Source organism: Phocoena phocoena, chromosome 5 (genome assembly GCF_963924675.1).
Source record: "Phocoena phocoena chromosome 5, mPhoPho1.1, whole genome shotgun sequence".
In the NCBI taxonomy this organism is placed as follows: Eukaryota; Metazoa; Chordata; class Mammalia; order Artiodactyla; family Phocoenidae; genus Phocoena; species Phocoena phocoena.
Window position 1 is genome coordinate 413803 of NC_089223.1, and position 18570 is coordinate 432372.

The 18570-nt window shown below is 42.4% G+C and overlaps 1 protein-coding gene across 3 annotated transcripts in view; it reads left to right on the plus strand.

Moving 5' to 3' along the window:
• GUCY1B1 (guanylate cyclase 1 soluble subunit beta 1) overlaps positions 1–18570 on the plus strand; it is a 47389-nt gene that overhangs the window by 23962 nt on the left and 4857 nt on the right. For 2 of the 3 annotated variants that reach the window (XM_065878336.1, XM_065878338.1), the window contains 6 exons: positions 4522–4719; positions 7645–7875; positions 9125–9241; positions 10207–10340; positions 14700–14897; positions 17834–18071. In XM_065878336.1, the coding sequence (XP_065734408.1) occupies positions 4522–4719; positions 7645–7875; positions 9125–9241; positions 10207–10340; positions 14700–14897; positions 17834–18071 (1116 nt within the window). The remainder of the gene's footprint in view (positions 1–4521; positions 4720–7644; positions 7876–9124; positions 9242–10206; positions 10341–14699; positions 14898–17833; positions 18072–18570) is intronic. The other variant, XM_065878339.1, reaches the window with a different exon arrangement.

An 18570-nucleotide genomic window follows, 5' to 3' on the forward strand; every position in this document is an offset into this window, starting at 1 on the left:
TTAGTATTAACAATACCTTTAAGGCAAATATTAAATTAAAATGGCATTATTTAATTGAATTACTTAAATTAAAATGTCCCCACATTTAGGGAGCAGTGCATGTCCCTGTGTGACTCCTGGCCCATCTCTCGCTTTCTTTAGCATCAGTGATGCAGAGAAGGTGAATGGTACCATCGGTACCGCCTCCTGCCATCTGCTTACCTGCGTGTAGAAATGTGCTCATATAATGTGACACAAGATGAAAACAGGTGAGTGTGAAAGTAATCTAGGCATATTGACTTAAGATGTACTGTATGTGAACATTTTATAGAAAAGAAATTGAAAAAAAATAAACTACATATTTCAAGTTACCGTTTGGCTCATTTTTAAATATTTTCCTGAAAATGAGCCGCAGCACAGTGCCCGGGCCTGACTACGTTGGGAAATTATTTTAGGAACAAGGACAGAAATTTAAGTTAGCAGCAACAGGCTGAATTTTGACTTTGCGGGAAACACATACGAAACTCTCTTGATGGCCTTTTTTCTCACCAGCTTTTCTGTGACAGCGTTTTTGCAGCATCAGCAGACGTGTAAGGGGTCTGGCAGGGTTATGAGGGGCAGTTTTCGTGTCTCCCTTCCCAGGAAAGGATTCCCGTGGGAAGACCTCGTCATAGGAAAACCCTCCGTGTTACTTAGCAAGTGAAGTCGTCTCAGGCCTTCAGCTGCTCGAGGTTTCTGTAGACTGTCCGCCCTTAGCATCTGCCGTGTTGGGTTCCTTTTACCTGGCAACGGCAGCCTGTGGAGCAATCAGGACCAATTGGTATTTGAGTTAAGAACTGGCCTGACTTGATTATAACAGGTGGAACTGGGGGGCAGAAAACCAAATTTTAGCCCTAGGCCTGAAGGCATTTCAAAAAGAAGCCAGCTCCACCCGTTGAGGGGACTTGAGCCATGTATCCCAATCAGAATGTCAGCCTTCGTGACCTCAGCTCTTACCTGCACTCTGCGTCCTTGGACCCCGTCCTTTAGTCTAACCCTCACCCTCGTAGGCACCCAAAGCCACTCTGCACATTGGTTTGTGATCTAAACCATGAACCGCTTACAGTCCGGGCCCGTGTGGTGCAGACCTGGGCCGGCCCTGCCCCCCGCCCCCGGCTGCAGCGCACAACCTGCGTGACTCACACGCAGCGCACATGCTTTATACGCTGCAATGACAGCGCACGGATCAGTGTTTGGCGACGCAGGGCCGCACGTGCCCTCAGGGAGCCACCTCCTGCCATACTCGTGCCGCGTCCTAACTGACGTCTTACTGGATCCTTGTTTCCCTAAACTGGCCTCTCTGAGACATCTGGAACGAGGACCGTCCTTCCGTTTTGGCCCCTTTCCACACCTCCTTTTCAGACGTGCTCCTTGAGGCTCAGGGCATCCCGAGATCGTTTTGCTTTTCCCAATCTCTTTAGTAATAATCACCAGTTATTGACAGGTTCCTATTTGGTGAATTAGCTGTTTTACTGCTACCATGACAAATGCCCACAACCTAAGTGCTTAAAACAACACACATTATTATCCTGCATTTGCGTAGGTTGGGAGGCCATAGGGGTCTCCCTGGACCATGGTCAGGGGCCAGCAGGGCTGCGGACGGGGATGGGGGATGGGGAAGATTTCCTCGCTCGTTCGGGTGTAGGCAGAATTCAGCCCCCGGGGCCAGACGTAGGGCTGTGGACCAGTTTCCTTACCGGCCATAAGGGGGCGGTGGGGGGGGGGCTTTCTCCCTAGGCCCTGCATACGGTGTCCTGTTCCTCAGACCCTGTTTCCTCCTCAGTTCCCACATCCCTCCCTGCAACCAGGAAAGGTTCTTGGCACCTAAGGACTCAGTCGCTCATGGGGTTAGGCTGGGGCCCAACCATAATCTTCCCAAGCAAGGTCCATAACCTTAGTGCCATTTGCAAAATCTCTCTTGCCACGTGAGGTAACGTGTTCAAAGGGACGAGGTCTGGGATCTTGGGGACACCATTATTTTGCCTACTACATCTGGGGCGGGCTCATGCTTTGTATACATCACTTTAGTTATTTCCATTTTATCAGAAGAAATCAAGCCTTAGAAAGGTTGGGTAGGTTGGCTACATTATCATGAAATGACAGTGTCATGATTTAAATCCAAGTCTGCTTGATTATTTTTATTATTATTATTTAGTTATTTTTTAAATAGTTGAATTTTTTTTCATTTTTCTTTTTTTTTGGCCACACCATTCAGCTTGCGGGATCTTAGTTCCCCAACCAGGGATCTAACCTGGACCCTCAGCAGTGAAAGCACAGAGTCCTAACCACTAACCACTGGACCACCAGCAAATTCCCAAAGTCAGCTTGATTTTTTTTTATAATAAGTGATTAATTTTATATTTGGGTTTTTTAAAAACATCTTTATTGGAGTATAACTGCTTTACAATGGTGTGTTAGTTTCTGCTGTATAACAAAGCGAATCAGCTATACGTATACGTATATCCCCATATCTCCCTCCCTCCCACCCTCCCAATCCCACCCCTCTAGGTGGTCACAAAGCACCGAGCTGATCTCCCTGTGCTGTAAGGCTGCTTCCCACTAGCTTCTAGTTTACATTTGGTAGTGTATATATGTCCATGCCTCTCTCTCACTTGGTCCAAGCTTCCCCATACCCGCTGTGTCTTCAAGTCCGTTCTCTACGTCTCCGTCTTTATTCCTTCTAAAGCCACCTTGCTCTTAACTCCTGTACCATGCTCTGCTATGTGTGTGCGTTCTTATATTTGTGCAACACACACACACACACACACAACACGCATTATGAATTAAGTGTTGGAAAGCCATGTTGCACCCAGTCAGGAGTATAGTTTGTACCATTTCTTCTGGTGATCTTTAAACAAACTTTTTTTTTTTTAATATTAGAGAGTAATACAAGAAAGTGGGGAATTTGGTACATTCTAAATGAATCAAAAAAATTAATCACAAGGCTATCAGAACAGAAAATATTTATTCGCAAATTTATTAGTTTTCCAAGACTTCAGTTCCAAAAGGTTCAATTTCACAGGTTAGCTATGAGGCTGTACCTTGCTTGGAGACTATAAATGAACGTGAAGAAATTATACTGATATAATTTCTAAAAAAATTTTAATTACTAAAATATTATTTCACAAAGAGTATGCTTATATTTTCATATGCTTATAACTCTGATGTAGTTTTTGAATTAATAGTCAAGTTTTAGGATTGTAGTGGAAACAAAGTGTAACACGTGATCACTTTGGGCATTCCATGCTGGTTATCATAACAAATATACAACTGCCCCAAACTCTTGTAAATATGCATACCTTTGTCTTAGCTCATAACTGTGTTTCTTTTTTCTGCTTCAGGTATCCGTTTTACACCCCCTTGTTTGTTTACCTTCTTTAAAATATTTCCACTGGTAGCAGTCACAGATGTTTTTCTTTTTTTTTAATTTATGGAAATAAATTAAATTTAAATTAAGTTTAAATTTAATTTATGGAAATTAAATTTCTGCTGTACAGCAAAGTGATTCAGTTATCATATATATACACATTCTTTTTCATATTCCTTTTTTAATGCAAAGGTTTATTATTTATTTATTTAAATTTTGTTTATTTTTGGCTGCGTTGGGTCTTCATTGCTGCATGCGGGCTTTCTCTGGTTGCGGTGAGCGGGGGCTGCTCTTCGTTGCGGTGCACGGGCTTCTCATTGCGGTGGCTTCTCTTGTTGCAGAGCACGGGCTCTAGGCACGCAGGCTTCAGTAGTTGTGGCACATGGGCCTAGTTGCTCTGTGGCATGTGGGATCTTCCTGGACCAGGGCTCCAACCCGTGTCCCCTGCAGTGGCAGGCGGATTCTTAACCACTGCACCACCAGGGAAGTCCTCATATTCTTTTCCACTATGGTTTATTACAGGATATTGAATACAGTTCCCTGTGCTCTACAGTAGGACCTTGTTGTTTATCTGTCCTGTACACAGTAGTTTGCATCTGCTGACCCCGAACTCCCAGTGCATTCCCCCCCGCCCCGCCTTGGCAACCACAAGTCTGTTCTTTCTGTCTGTAAGCCTGTTTCTCTTTCGTAGATACGTTCTTTTGTGTCATATTTTAAATTCCACATATAAGTGATGTCATATGGTATTTGTCTTTGATGTACTTCATTTTGTGTGATCATCTCTAGGTCCATCCATGTTGCTGCAAATGGCATTATTTCATGCTCTTTTATGTCTGAGTAGTATTCCATCATATATATATACGTGACGTGTGTGTGTGTGTGTGTGTGTGTGTACACCACATCTTCTTCATCCATTCACACAGATGTTCTTAATTTCATCACCTTAGTTTCAAGTTCTCCGTGGTTCTTGCCTTACCGACATCTGGATGCAGCAGGGAAGGCTGTGCCCTGTGCAAGTTCGCATGGCCCGTGGGCACCTGAGCTCAGACCTGAGTCTGCTTCCTCAGCCTTCTCTCCCGAGGGCAGCTGCCGCATGGGAGCAGGACCTACTCATCACTCTGTCCTCTTCCTTGCAGAACCTCGATGCCCTGCACGACCACCTTGCTACCATCTACCCGGGTATGCGGGCACCTTCCTTTAGGTGCACTGATGCAGAGAAGGGCAAAGGGCTTATCCTGCACTACTACTCAGAGAGGGAAGGCCTGCAGGACATTGTCATCGGGATCATTAAGACGGTAGCTCAGCAGATCCACGACACTGAAATAGACATGAAGGTAATGGTCAGTACCTGGGGCTCTTCTGGGCACACGTGACATGCGGGGTGTTAGAAAGGTGCTCCGAACGTGCCCCTGGTCAGCGCTGCTACTGGCGCTCAGCAGGGGTAGTACCAGCCGTAACACTGGCAGTCTTCTATATTTGGCTTGGAATGCATACACAGGGTAGTTTTTCCTTGTGGGAACAGATTTTTCTTTCTAATTATATATATTGCTCAAGGCAACGGGAAATTTAATTTGCATTTCCTGTGAGCTCACACTAGCTGGGAAGCAGGAGGACCTTTGTCTGGCTGAGCTGTGGCCTTCAGAATACAAAAAAAAACCCTGTAACATGGACATATTCTAAAATAATATGAGATGAAGTATTATTTTACTGGGTTTGTGTGTGTGTGTGTATTTTTTGGTCTGTCCCTGAAATGTGGTTTGAATATTTCATTTTTGTGGGCTAAAACCTTTGCTTTTTTTTTTTTTTTTTTTTAAATTAGATCACTTGGTAAAAGAAACTGGTCTCAGACTTTAAAAAATGTGTTGCTGTTGATAATTCACACTGTCAGTTTTGAGTGATCATTTCAAGGTATTGATACAATAGCTGTGCAATGAAGGGAGCCATCATTTTTCCTTATTTCTATTCCAGAGTCGCTCCCAGGGAGCCATCATTTTTCCTTATGTCTAATCCAGAGTCGCTCCCAGGGAGCTGTGTTTTGTGTGCTCAGCCCCAAGAGACATTCTTCAGTGGCCCTAGGTTTGAGAAAAGTGGGCCGAGGGTACCCTATTTCGGTTTGCTTTCTTTATGGAAAATCTAATAGGCAGTGCTTTCTTAGATCTATAGTTACATTCTAACATGTGTGGGAAGCCCACACTTTAAGTACAGTATTACACAAATAGAAATTGTAACATTTAAATTGATTAATTTAGAAAAGTATGCGGTATATTTAATCTAGTAATGTCACATGAGATTTCACGGGTGTTTTTACTTTCTAGAGTTGGTGTCATTTTTTACGTGATCCCCAGGTGCATCCTTAGTTTCTCTACAACTAGAAAGTGGGAGTATGGATAGCGTAACATTATCAGATCCAGAGACATTTAAAAACTTGGGTCAAGGATTGAAATTCACCCGTGATTAGGAATCTCACTGGAATTCAATTAAAATTGTATACGCCTTTCATTTCCAGCTCTGGATCCTGACACCGAACTAACACTTCACTTATAGTACATGAGCCTGTATCACGGGGATTGTAAACACTGGGTCTGCTCTTGGTTTGTTCATTACGTAGCCATGCTGAGCAAGAAGTAAGGGCATAGAAACTTCAGGAAAGCAGCATAAACTGGGCACCCTTGGAAACCGCAGTTGCCATGGTTATTAGAGCCTTTGGTATGGGAGGTTGACAGCAGTAGCGCTCTGTATAATTATGGGGTTCACTTTATACATCCCACTTACACAGTGTGGGTTGTCTTGTGACCTTCATTTATTCAAGTATTCCAATATAGATGTCTGAAATATTTGCATTTGGTAATTATATTTGGTATATTTAATGTTTTTCAAAGGCACTGTTTTAATTTCCTGAGGTATTCTTATGTTGAATCCCTAAGTTTAATAGGTCCAGAGCTACCAGACAATTTAACTACTTCAGGAATATTAGACCATGTCATGAAGGTGATATACGAAGGAGAGGTTAAAAACATGATCAGAAAAGCTGTTCATTTCACTGATTTAACCAAGGCAAAAGGGTATAATTGAGGAATTCATTAGTAAATTTAGGTTGCATATAAGTCAGTTCTTCTAGCTGAAATGGAAACACAGCAGAACATCCAAATTTTGTTTTGTTTTCTTTATGAGACTTTAGGGAAATTAATCTTCATGGGGCAGAATTTTCCAATCATAAATAAGAATGCTAATCTTTCAGCAGTGTAGTAGGTTAGTGTGACAGGTTTAGTAGTAATATCCTGATCTCACCGTGAAACTACATTTGGGAAAACATATACAATAACGTCCATATTGATTGAGATTTGTTCTTAAGTGTCAGAGTTGGCTGCAGTGAACTAAGGAAAAAAGTGAAAAAGAGCAATGTTTTGCCTTCATTTAGCTGCAACTGAAGAAATATTCATTCAGCTGTTTCCCATTTTGATCTGGCCGCAATTTGAGATATGTTTTTTTCCCTTTATAAGAGGATGTGTTGGTTGAAGTTTCTTAAACTCGAAAGGAAAAATCTTTTTTAAAGCTTAATCATTTGTTTGCCTGTGAATAATATTTAGAAACGTAGTTATTCTTTAGAGAGCTTCGCTCGTGATCATGATTACTCCCATAGAATAAAGTCCTAGATTTGGAATTAAATCAAAAAAGGTAATTTGGGGAGGGGGGATTTTTATGCATTTTGTCGATCTGTTCTTCAGAAAGATTAGTCAAAATACCCCCATTAGTGGCATGTGAAATGACTCTTCTTCTGTATCCTACCTCATTTGGTACTGTAATTTTTATATACTTGCAGATTGATGGATTAAAAAAATGACATGGCATATTAAATACGTATTTCTGTCGTTTCATTTCCCTGTTTGTGCGTGTCATTTTTGATCATATTAAACATACCACTCTGTATGATGTGTAGGGCGTCTGCTGTACGTGTGCCTGGCTGAGGGGTGCTGAGCCCACCAGGACAAGGGGGTGCTTTCCCCCAAATTCTACCAAAGAGGCTGCATGGACCACTAGGGTACTCGTACCAGATGTGCTATCTTTCTGTGAATTTACTTAGTCAGTCTTCAGATTTCATAAATCAATGTCCAGCAGTAGTTTTCTATGTTAGGCGTGTATAGTGTTTGCATATATTGAATTTTTAAAATTGGCCTGCTCAGTGAAGTTCTCATCAGCAGTTTCTTAGGTATTGTAACTAAATGCAGACAGTTAACACCGTTTCCCCTTTTGGCATCCAGGTTATTCAGCAAAGAAACGAAGAATGTGATCACACTCAATTTTTGATTGAAGAGAAAGAGTCAAAAGAAGAGGATTTTTATGAAGATCTTGACAGATTTGAAGAAAATGGTACCCAGGAATCACGCATCAGCCCATATACCTTCTGCAAAGCTTTTCCCTTTCACATCATATTCAACCGGGATCTCGTGGTCACTCAGTGTGGCAATGCCATCTACAGAGTCCTTCCCCAGGTAAGAGTACATCACACTCCCTTGGGGCCTGAGACAAAAGGCCACAAAGACACTGTCGTTACAGGTGACCATTCGTACCTTTAACCCTTTGCTTATGTATCAGGTAACGTGGAGCACACTGTACGTCACAGAAGTTCCGTAACTACACACTAAGTATGTTTCAGCATACTGCAGCTTTGCCTAGGACAGCTACTTATTTTTTTCGGTTTTAATCACAAGGGCAGTGGGAGAATTCTGTGGGAATAGTGTACTTGTTTTAATGAGGAAGTGAGTAACTTTCCAGTAACAATCAGTTTTCACTTAATTTATTCAACATGGAGCAAACAGTCACTGAATATCTACTGTCTGAAAATAACTTTCAAAATCAACCACTGACATTTGCAGGGAAAAGGAAGGAATTTAAAATACACCAAAGAGGAAAGCGATAGAGGTTACCGTGGGGTTTAGTAGAAAAAGCATCAAAGGACAGCAGTTGGGTGATGCCAGGAATGTACGTTTGACTTGTATTATTATTATTGTTATATTATCTTCTTATTCAGACCTGTTGTCAAGTCCTCTCTTCCTACTTTTTCTTTTCTCTCCGTTTCTGACTTTTGGAATTGCACATGACATGTGTCTAGAGATACTTTTTGCCTGTAATTAAGGACTCTTAATTCAGGATGAACTCCCATGGGATCTGGCATGAACCCGTAAATCTGGAGGCAGAACCATGTGTGGACCGGGCTGTTACGCTGCCTCTGCCTCTCCTCCATTGATGACCTTGACCGTGTCACGTCCCACTTGGCCTGCTTTCCCCTTGTTGTACTGTGAGGCTACACTTAGTGTAAGCAGTCACCCACTTTCCCTTTTATTGGTAATTAGCCGTCTCCCGATAAATTATGAGTGTCATGGGTGGTTTTGCTATTTAAATTTCATTTTAGGCCGCGGACATCTAACACCTCATGCTACAATTTAAAAGCTAAGTTCCATTCTTTTTTCTTCAAAAATTCTCCTCTTGTTTAGATTAGCTTATATTTGAATATTCATCCCCTGATTGCACGTTAGGTTTCACGTTCAGGCAACTACTGGATGTTCCTTTAGTTGCCAAGCTGCTTAGATGATGGTGTGAGTCCACAGTTGAGGTCACTTTCCTACAAAATAATTACGATTTTCTATGTTTAAGTGCTGTTGAGCTGGTCTGATCTAATAACTACTATCAGGTCATAAGAATTATTGACTAAGTATCCTTTTCTTTTCATCTGCATTTTAGCTCCAGCCTGGGACCTGCAGCCTCCTGTCTGTCTTCTCCCTGGTCCGTCCTCATATTGACATCAGTTTCCATGGGATCCTCTCACACATCAATACGGTCTTCGTATTGAGAAGCAAGGTAATTGAGATATTATTTCAGTACATGTGAGGAAGTAAGGTCTGTTACAGATTAGAAGTGTTCCACAGGGATAATTAGCTGTAAAAACATTCTGTGAGATGCAGAAGGTGTAGAGAGAGAAACACCAGAGCCCAAAGGGAGTCCCATTTCAAAGGCAACGGTGCTGATTTGGGGGTTGCCCGTAGGGAAGTGGGACCCTCTCCTCTGGTTAGAATAAATGCGTGAGAGTTTGGAGAAGGCCTCGCCCAGGCTGCCCGGGTGCACACCATGAAACCAACACCTTTTACTCAATATACAGCTACAGACTCCTATTTTAGAAATCTGGGGAACTAATAAAGATTTTTTAAACTTCACCCAAAGCCGCTGGTTTGTTGTTCCCTAGATTGTCTGTTATTCTTCAGGGCATTTTTGTGGGGAAATACAAGTGATAACATTTTCATCCAGTTCATAGTTAGTGGTACCCAGATCTCGTAGTTTCTGTTCTTGGGGCTGGTGTAGCCAGAGTGTTCCAGAGGACAAAGCTCATCCTCCCTTCCACCCTCCACCTACAAAGGTCTTCCCCGTACCTACATCCTGTATTTGGAAGCAGCTGCTTCCAGCTGCTCTGTGCATGTAGGGGTGGGCACGGGGACACTGGGTCTGGTCTTTGCTAGAGCCTGGGATTACGTGCTGTGGCCATGGTGGAAAATCAGAAATAAGACTCACTGCAGCTTTCCATAAAGATGTGAAAACAGCACAGCTACTGTCTTTCTGGGTTCGAAGGAAACAGTCAGTTGGCTTTTCTGCAGTGATGTAAGGCTGTCTGCTTGTTACCTGGCGGACTCTGGTGAAACGCCTCTCCTGTTCTACCTGGGCCGATGTCCTCCCTTACGGTTTGGTGGGAATGAGGTCTCCGTGTCCTTCTCGGCTGAGTCGTTAGGTAGAGACAAAGGCATGAGTGGACGGTTGTGTCTTGCCTTTTCCAGGAAGGGTTGTTGGATGTAGAGAAATCAGAGTGTGAGGATGAACTGACGGGCACTGAGATCAGCTGCTTACGGCTCAAGGGCCAGATGATCTACTTACCTGAAGCAGACAGCATACTTTTCCTGTGCTCACCAAGGTAATCACTTCGAGGTGAATTATAATAGATAGAAGTACCCATCTGACGCTAATGAAGGAGTCTAATATCTTTCTATTCAGTTGTTTCTACAAAGTATGCTTAGACTTCACAACTCTTCTTATACGCCTCTCTATAACAAGGATAACTTCATTGAACATTTGCAATAAATTCGGAAGCAGTCATGTCTTCTGTTTTGTTTGCCGTATCTTAGTCAATTTGCTGAGTGTTTATGCCATTAGATCAGGGGATACCTAATCTGAAGGTAGCTAACTCTGTAGCTTTGTACCTTCCAAAGACACATCATATGTCCATAAGCAAACCTATAAAGCATGTAATGCGATGGCAGAAATACATGGTTATATTTGGCACCAAGAAATTACTTTTCTAATGATTTCTGGATGTAAGCTATTTTATATTAAAACTATTTCACTACTTTAACTGAGATATACTATTCAAAATATAGTTTTAAGTTGACATTTATGTAAATAACGTTATTTATAATAAACATCAGGACTTCCCTGGTGGCGCAGTGGTTAAGAATCTGCCTGCCAATGCAGGGGACATGGGTTCGAGCCCTGGTCCGGGAAGATCCCACATGCCGCAGAGCAGCTAAGCGCGTGAGCCACTACTGCTGAGCCTGTGCTCTAGAGCCTGTGAGCCACAGCTACTGAGCCCACGTGCCACAACTACTGAAGTCCACGCGCCTAGAGCCCATGCTCCACAACAAGAGAAGCCACCGCAATGAGAAGCCCGCGCACTGCAACGAAGAGCAGCCCCTGCTCGCCACAACTAGAGAAAGCCCACGCACAGCAACGAAGACCCAACGCAGCCAAAAACAAATAAATAAATTAATTAATTTTAAAAATAGATATAATAAACATTAGAGGGAAGTAAAACTGTAGGTTGGTATTTTCCCATCGCGACAAGCATTCTACTAGAAGATGCGTGGGAATTCAGAAAGAAACACATATATAAATTTACTTGAGAGCAGGAGACATAGATAACTATAGAACTTGTTGTTAGGTGATATTTTGTGTATTTATAACTTTGTGCAGGCAAAATGTATGCACATTATTTAGTAACACTCAAGAAAGGATGTTTTGGTGGGCTGTTGATTAAAAATTGGAGTTTAAAGTCCAATTGATCACTTTTCATTTAAAGATACTGTCTTAAAATTTCTGAAAAATCAAATGAATTTTGTAACACCTTCCTTGGAAATTATTAATATGGTATTAAAGACTCTATAAGACTAATGATAGGTTTTTCCCCTGAGAATATATATTACGAAAATAAAAGAGACAAAATTAGGGAATATAAACTCTTTATATTTTTTATTAATAAACTCCATTGATCTAACTATATATCTTCAACTGCTATAAATAAGTGTTCTTCCTTCTGCCTCTTTCCAAGTTGAGCATCAGTAGAATGACAGCTTCTCAATAAGGACAGTTTCTACTCATGGAGAGAAAGGTTTCTTTGGAAATAGAAGCAGGAAATTTAGAGTCTACTTGCTAATCACCATATGTAGAAATTGGCTACATAGTGACACACTCACCCGTTGTCGTATGGGACCTGCTCATGTGTATAGAGAAACCAGTACTCACACGAAATGAGATCAACTGAAAGCAGTTTTACTTACAAAATAAATAACCCCAAGAGGAAAACAGTTACTGGCACAAAAACAGAAATATAGATCAATGGAACAAGATAGAAAGCCCAGAGATAAACCCACGCACATATGGTCACCTTATCATTGATAAAGGGGGCAGGAGTATACAGTGGAGAAAAAATAGCCTCTTCAATAAGTGGTGCTGGGAAACCTGGACAGCTACATATAAAAGAATGAAATGAGAACACTTCCTAACACCATACACAAAAGTAAACTCCAAATGGATTAGAGACCTAAATGTAGGACCAGACAGTATAAAACTCTGAGAGGAAAACATATGCAGAACACTCTATGACATAAATCACAGCAAGATCCTTTTTGATCCTAGAGAAATGGAAATGGAGACAAAAATAAACAAATGGGACCTAATGAAACTTAAAAGCATTTGCATAGCAAAGGAAACCATAAACAAGACTAGAAGACAGCCCCTCAGAATGGGAGAAAATATTTGCAAATGAAGCAACTGACAAGGGATTAACCTCCAAAATTTACAAGCAGCTCATGCAGCTCAATATCAAAAAAACAAACAACCCGATCCAAAAATGGGCAGAGACCTAAATAGACATTTCTCCAAAGAAGATACAGATCGCCAACAAACACATGAGAGGATGCTCAACATCACTAATCATTAGAGAAATGCAAATCAAAACTACAATGAGGTATATAACCTCACACCAGTCAGAATGGCCATCATCAAAAAATGTACAAACAAATGCTGGAGAGGGTGTGGAGAAAAGGGAACCCTCCTGCACTGTTAGTGGGAGTGTAAATTGATACAGCCACTATGGAGAACAGTATTGAGGTTCCTTAAGAAACTAAAAATAGAACTACCATATGACCCAGCAATTCCACTGCTGGGCATATACCCTGAGAAAACCATAATTCCAAGAGTCATGTACAACAGTGTTCATTGCAGCTCTATTTACAATAGCCAGGACATTGAAGCAACTTAAATGTCCATCAACAAACAGATGGATAAAGAAGATGTGGCACGTACATACAATGGAATATTACTCAGCCATAAAAATAAATGAAATTGAGTTATTGAGGTGGATGGACCTAGAGTCTGTCATACAGAGTGAAGTCAGAAAGAGAAAAACAAATACCGTATGAAAACACATATATATGGAATCTAAAAAAAAAACAAAATGGTTCTGAAGAACCCAGGGGCAGGACAGGAATAAAGACGCAGATGTAGAGAATGGACTTGAGGACACAGGGAGGGGGAAGGTAAGCTGGGACGAAGTGAGAGAGTGGCACGGACATACATACACTACCAAATGTAAAATAGATAGCTAGTGGGAAGCAGCCACATAGCACAGGGAGATCAGCTCGGTGCTTTGTGACCACCTAGAGGTCTACATAGAGGGGTGGGGTAGAGAGGGTGGGAGGGAGATGTAAGAGGGAGGGGATATGGGGATATAAGTATACATATAACTGATTCCCTTTGTTATACAGCAGAAACTAACACACCATTGTAAAACAATTATATTCCCATAAAGATGTTAAGAAAAAAACAGGGAAAAAAATAGCTCATTAAAATAATAATAAATATGTTTTGAGAACAATGAGACATAAATTAAGTTTTCTCACTCAGTATGAGCATTTTAACCCTTCATTTTCATTTTACAGTTATAGTCATTTTTCCTCTGCTCACTGGCAGGTCTTGTAAACCATTTGGTGGATGATCTGGCCTCTTTCCTGAAGGGTGTGTGTCAATAGTAAACTGATCATTTTATTTTTCTTTATTAGCATGCTAATTTTTGCTTTGATTTATGGACATTTCTGCTGAGAATATATCGCAGGGAAACATTTTATTAATCCCAATTTCTTTAGTAAAGTCTCAACACAGTTATGTCATTTTAGAGAAATTATTATGCACAACTAGAAATAATTACTTTGCATTTAAAGAATTCAAACCAAGAATGTACCCTTCAGACATTTTAACCAAATACTAAATTTTTTTAAAAGTCAACTTTTTACTGGTAGATCTTCACCGAATCAGTAAATATCACGTTGTTCTAAGAATGACTTAAGTTACGAAGATGCATCGAATTCAGCAAGAGCAAATACTGTTTCAAATAAATGAGAAAATTTGTCAAAGAAAATAAGAGTAGTAGAAGAAATTAGAGCCAGAAATAAGAGTAGAATAGAAAGTGCATGTTAGAAAGTCATGAGTACAGAGAAGTCATGTTGAAGATGGGTCATAAATCAGGTTGTAAACCTTTCATCATTGTCTGTGAAAGAGAAGATACCTGGTTACGTCATAGAACCCCTAAGGCAACAATGAACTAGCTTCTCAGAAGAAACACTGTTATCCTTGTTAAAGAGAGGAAAGATAACTTTTTCTTCATCTCTTCATAATGAGGGAAAACTGTGGCAATAATAAGTAACAGACTTGTGTTCAAAACCCGAGCGGGTTTCGTAGGGCAGTTTTTCACATTATCTTTTAATTTAGGCTGATGGCGTTAGAAAGTGCCATTTGGCAAAACTGCATGTCAAGTTCACTGCTCTTTTGACATGTTTAAATATTGAGAAGAATGAAGCACATTCCTCTCGCTTTTCTCCAAATTTTCTTCCGCCTGACCTGCTGAATGGCAGGCGGCGGGATTAGACTCCTGGACAGGAGCCAGGGCAGTGTTACCGTGGGGACCCTGGGGACTGACAGTGCCTCCTTCTCCCTGTGACAGTGTCATGAACCTGGACGACCTGACCCGGCGAGGGCTGTACCTGAGCGACATCCCCCTGCACGACGCCACGCGGGACCTCGTGCTGCTGGGGGAGCAGTTCCGAGAGGAGTACAAGCTGACCCAGGAGCTGGAAATCCTCACGGACAGGCTGCAGCTCACACTGCGTGCCCTGGAGGATGAAAAGAAGAAGACAGACACGTAAGCACGTGCCCTGTGCTTAAAGAGGGCGGGCAGGGCTGGCAGGGCTGGCCTGCGTGGTAGCCGGTGGCCCTGCCGTAGTTAAGACTGACCGTCAGGCTGCTCGCTGCGCAGCAGGCCCGTAAATCCAGACACAGGTTGCTGGGGCAAGGAACAGCGATCGTAGTCGGAAAGACGGCAGACCCAGAAGATGGCGGGCTCGTGTCCCAAACGACCATCTGGCCTTAGTTAGAATTCTCGCGCTCCTTTTGTACTAAAAGGGGCAGGACCAGCCGAAGGGGGTGGGACCAGCCAAAGGGGCGGGGCTAAAGCCAAAGGCGGGTGGGACCCGCCAAAGGGGCGGGGCTAAAGCTAAGCACATCCTGGTTCCTGGCAGCGTCTGGGTGAACCTGGTTAGGCTGTTTCCTGGGAGCTAAACAAAGGTATTTAGCTTAAGGCTCATGACCTGGGGAGCAGGGTTCCCAGAGATGGGCCATCGTGTACAATTTAATCTGATAAGCAACACGCCGTTAGCGATTAGCTTGTCATAGAACACAGAGGTTCTTCCCTATAACAAGACTCCGAGGCGCGGGACCTGCCGTAGGTCTGGAGTCCTAGGTAAAACTCTAACACATCACTTCAACAGAAGTTATGCACACAGAAATCAGTCAGTCCTGATAGTGATTTTACAAACCGCGCTGGAAGAATGTACGCTAAAGCACGTCTCTGGAAATCATTAGAAGAAGAATTCAAGTGCATATTTCAAGTCCAGCTACCCGTTCATCGGCTTCTTCACACAAGAGGTGTACCGAGCCTCCTCTAGGTGCCAGGGCTGCCCAGGTGCTGGGGGACACAGAACACTGAACTTAGATTTGGCCATTATATTTTAAAAGCCTTCTGTTCTTGGACTCCAAATTATTTTTGAGTTCGGCAGGTGTGAGTCTGACAGACTGTAGTGTCATCTGTGATGACAGCAGTTGCATCTGTAATTTGATACATGAACAAAGGTATCAAAACACAAAACTGTTATTTTTCTATGAATGGTGGATTAAATTATGAAGATAATGTTTCGTTTTCAAGTAATTCATTTAAACAAATACACATCGTGCATACTGCTTGGCCTTGCTTGAGTATATTAATTAAAATCAATTAAAAGCATGCAATCACTGACTTTCGTAAGAGAATTTTTCCGGTGGTCTTGCGTGTTCATTTTTAACGTTTGTATAATAGGAAGCTGTCTTGGAGAATTGACCTCATCTTCCTTCGTGTAAGAACTGTGTCACTCTACTTGACACCATAGGGTTGGTAACAGCACCACTTCCTGTCCTTTTCTTGCATTGATGTGTGTGTGTGTTGCCTATGGTTGGATGCTGTGCCCACAGGTAAACACATCAATTAACTGTTTATTGGCAGCTTAGATGGACAGAGAATCCACGTAAATGTCTGTCGTCATCCCTAGCTTCTTCCTGCCCTTCTCCTACTTTGTATAATGAAGCTGAAAACTAGTTTCTTCGACACCACTTTACTTTCCTCACGGCCCTGAAGGGAACCCCTTAAGCGTTCCAGGTATTTGGCAAATTTCCAAAAGTATGTGGGATGAGGTGGGCCAGTCAAATTCCTCCTGCTGCTCGAGAAACAACTCAAAATGTGTATTTATCATCTGTGGTACAGCTTCCACCATGAAAAGTAACACATTTTATGGAGCTTGTGAGATAGCACTTAGCACCAAGGCTCACAGTCACCTGCATTTGTAAGTCTGAGTTACTCGGACCCTGCTCTGGCTGTTATATTAGAAAACCACCAAGGTTTCCATCTTCGTTGGTGTTTGGTTTTCAAGGTGATTTAATTATAAACATTTACTAGGAATTTTTGTTGAAATGAAGTAGTTGTACTGGTCACATTTAATATTCAAATACAGCTTTAAAATGTTGTATAAAATGTTCTCTGTTTGAAAGTGAAAAGTGAAACACTGAATAAATTCCACTAAAGGCAGCGAAAAAATGACACCTCTGCGCCTTAACCTTGGCCCCGGTGCCGTCTGGCTTGGGGAGGAAGCGGCTCGGAGGTGGTGGCTCCTCCCGTGCACCATCACGTCAAGGAACCGCAGGTCTGCGTGCTTCCGCCTCTCTGCTCAGCTCTCCCCCCTCCCGTGTGCTCACCACTCTCCCTGCTCCCCAGGGCCCCTGGTCCCGTCAGCGTGGTCTCAGAATTGTCAACGGAAGTAGGATCTTTTCTTGCCTAGGCCAATTTCTACCTGCTTTATCCGTTTCTTCCATGAAGGAGTGAGGCAGGAATGAAACAGAAAAATCTGCCCTTCCTTCCTTCCTTCCTTTCTTTCTTTCATTGAAGTATAGTTGATTTATAATGTTGTGTTAGTTTCAGGTGCACAGCAAAGTGAATCCGTTATATATACATATTCTTTTTCAGATTCTTTTTTGTTAGAGGTTTTTACAGGATATTGAGTAGAGTTCCCTGAGCTGTACAGTAGGTCCTTGTTGGGGAAATCTGCTTTTCACGTCAGATGACAAACGTTGAGGCAGATGGCTTATCCCTGAGAGGTGAACGTATCCCTGGTTTTGTGGGATCCAAACAGTGCTGAGTGCTTGAATGGCTTCTTTCATCCTGTGAATATCCCAGCAGGAGCGTCGACACACAAGACCACGCAAGACAACTTCGACTTCCCGGTGTCAGTCCTCTGTTTTGTCTGTCTGTTTTGTTTGGCTTATTTTGATTTGCTTTGAATTGGTTTGGATTTGGGGATGTTCTATGGGATTAAAACAAACCAATTATTTATATTTTCTCGACTTGACTTACAAAGATGGCTAATAGCGGGTGTCCTGTCAGAACCCAAGCCTGCACAGCGCACATGGCATTGAAGTCTACGAAGTGGGCCGGAGAGGCACTGAAGCTGCTCTCAGCATCTCTCACTGTGGCTTTGTCCTCACCCCTCTGGGCAGGTTGCTGTACTCTGTCCTTCCTCCGTCCGTGGCCAACGAGCTGAGGCACAAGCGTCCGGTGCCCGCGAAGAGGTACGACAACGTGACCATCCTCTTCAGCGGCATCGTGGGCTTCAACGCCTTCTGCAGCAAGCATGCGTCTGGGGAAGGGGCCATGAAGATTGTCAACCTCCTCAACGACCTGTATACCAGATTCGACACTCTGACAGATTCCCGGAAAAATCCATTTGTTTATAAGGCAAGTCCAGGTCCTGTCCTAATGCAGTGCCATTCATGATTCTGAATTTTCAAGCCGTGGCTTCCAGAGGCACTGCAGTCACCATTCCCTGACTGTAGCCCTGCACGCTTGGTACGGGCAGCTCTCATGCCTTCATTATTTACCATTTTCTTAAATAATTACCTCTCGTTCTAAAACATTCTCTTCCTTGTAACCCAAATGAATGGAACAGACGATTCCCTAGTTAAAATAAAATGTTAAATCCGTGCAGGTGGTTTATCACACGTAATATAAACATGGCATTCGTGTCATTGGTCTGCAAGCGACATTTTTACTGAAAGGTAAAAGTGATTTGCACAGTAAAGAAGCCATGGAGCATAGAAGGGGACTCAGACCTGCTTCTAGATAACATCAGCTTGAAGGGAAAGGTTTATAAGGCATTTCTGCCCTTGGTTTCAGTCAGTAACAAATATAATATTGGAAAAATGAAGTCAGTGGAATATTGCTTCGTAAGGGCAAG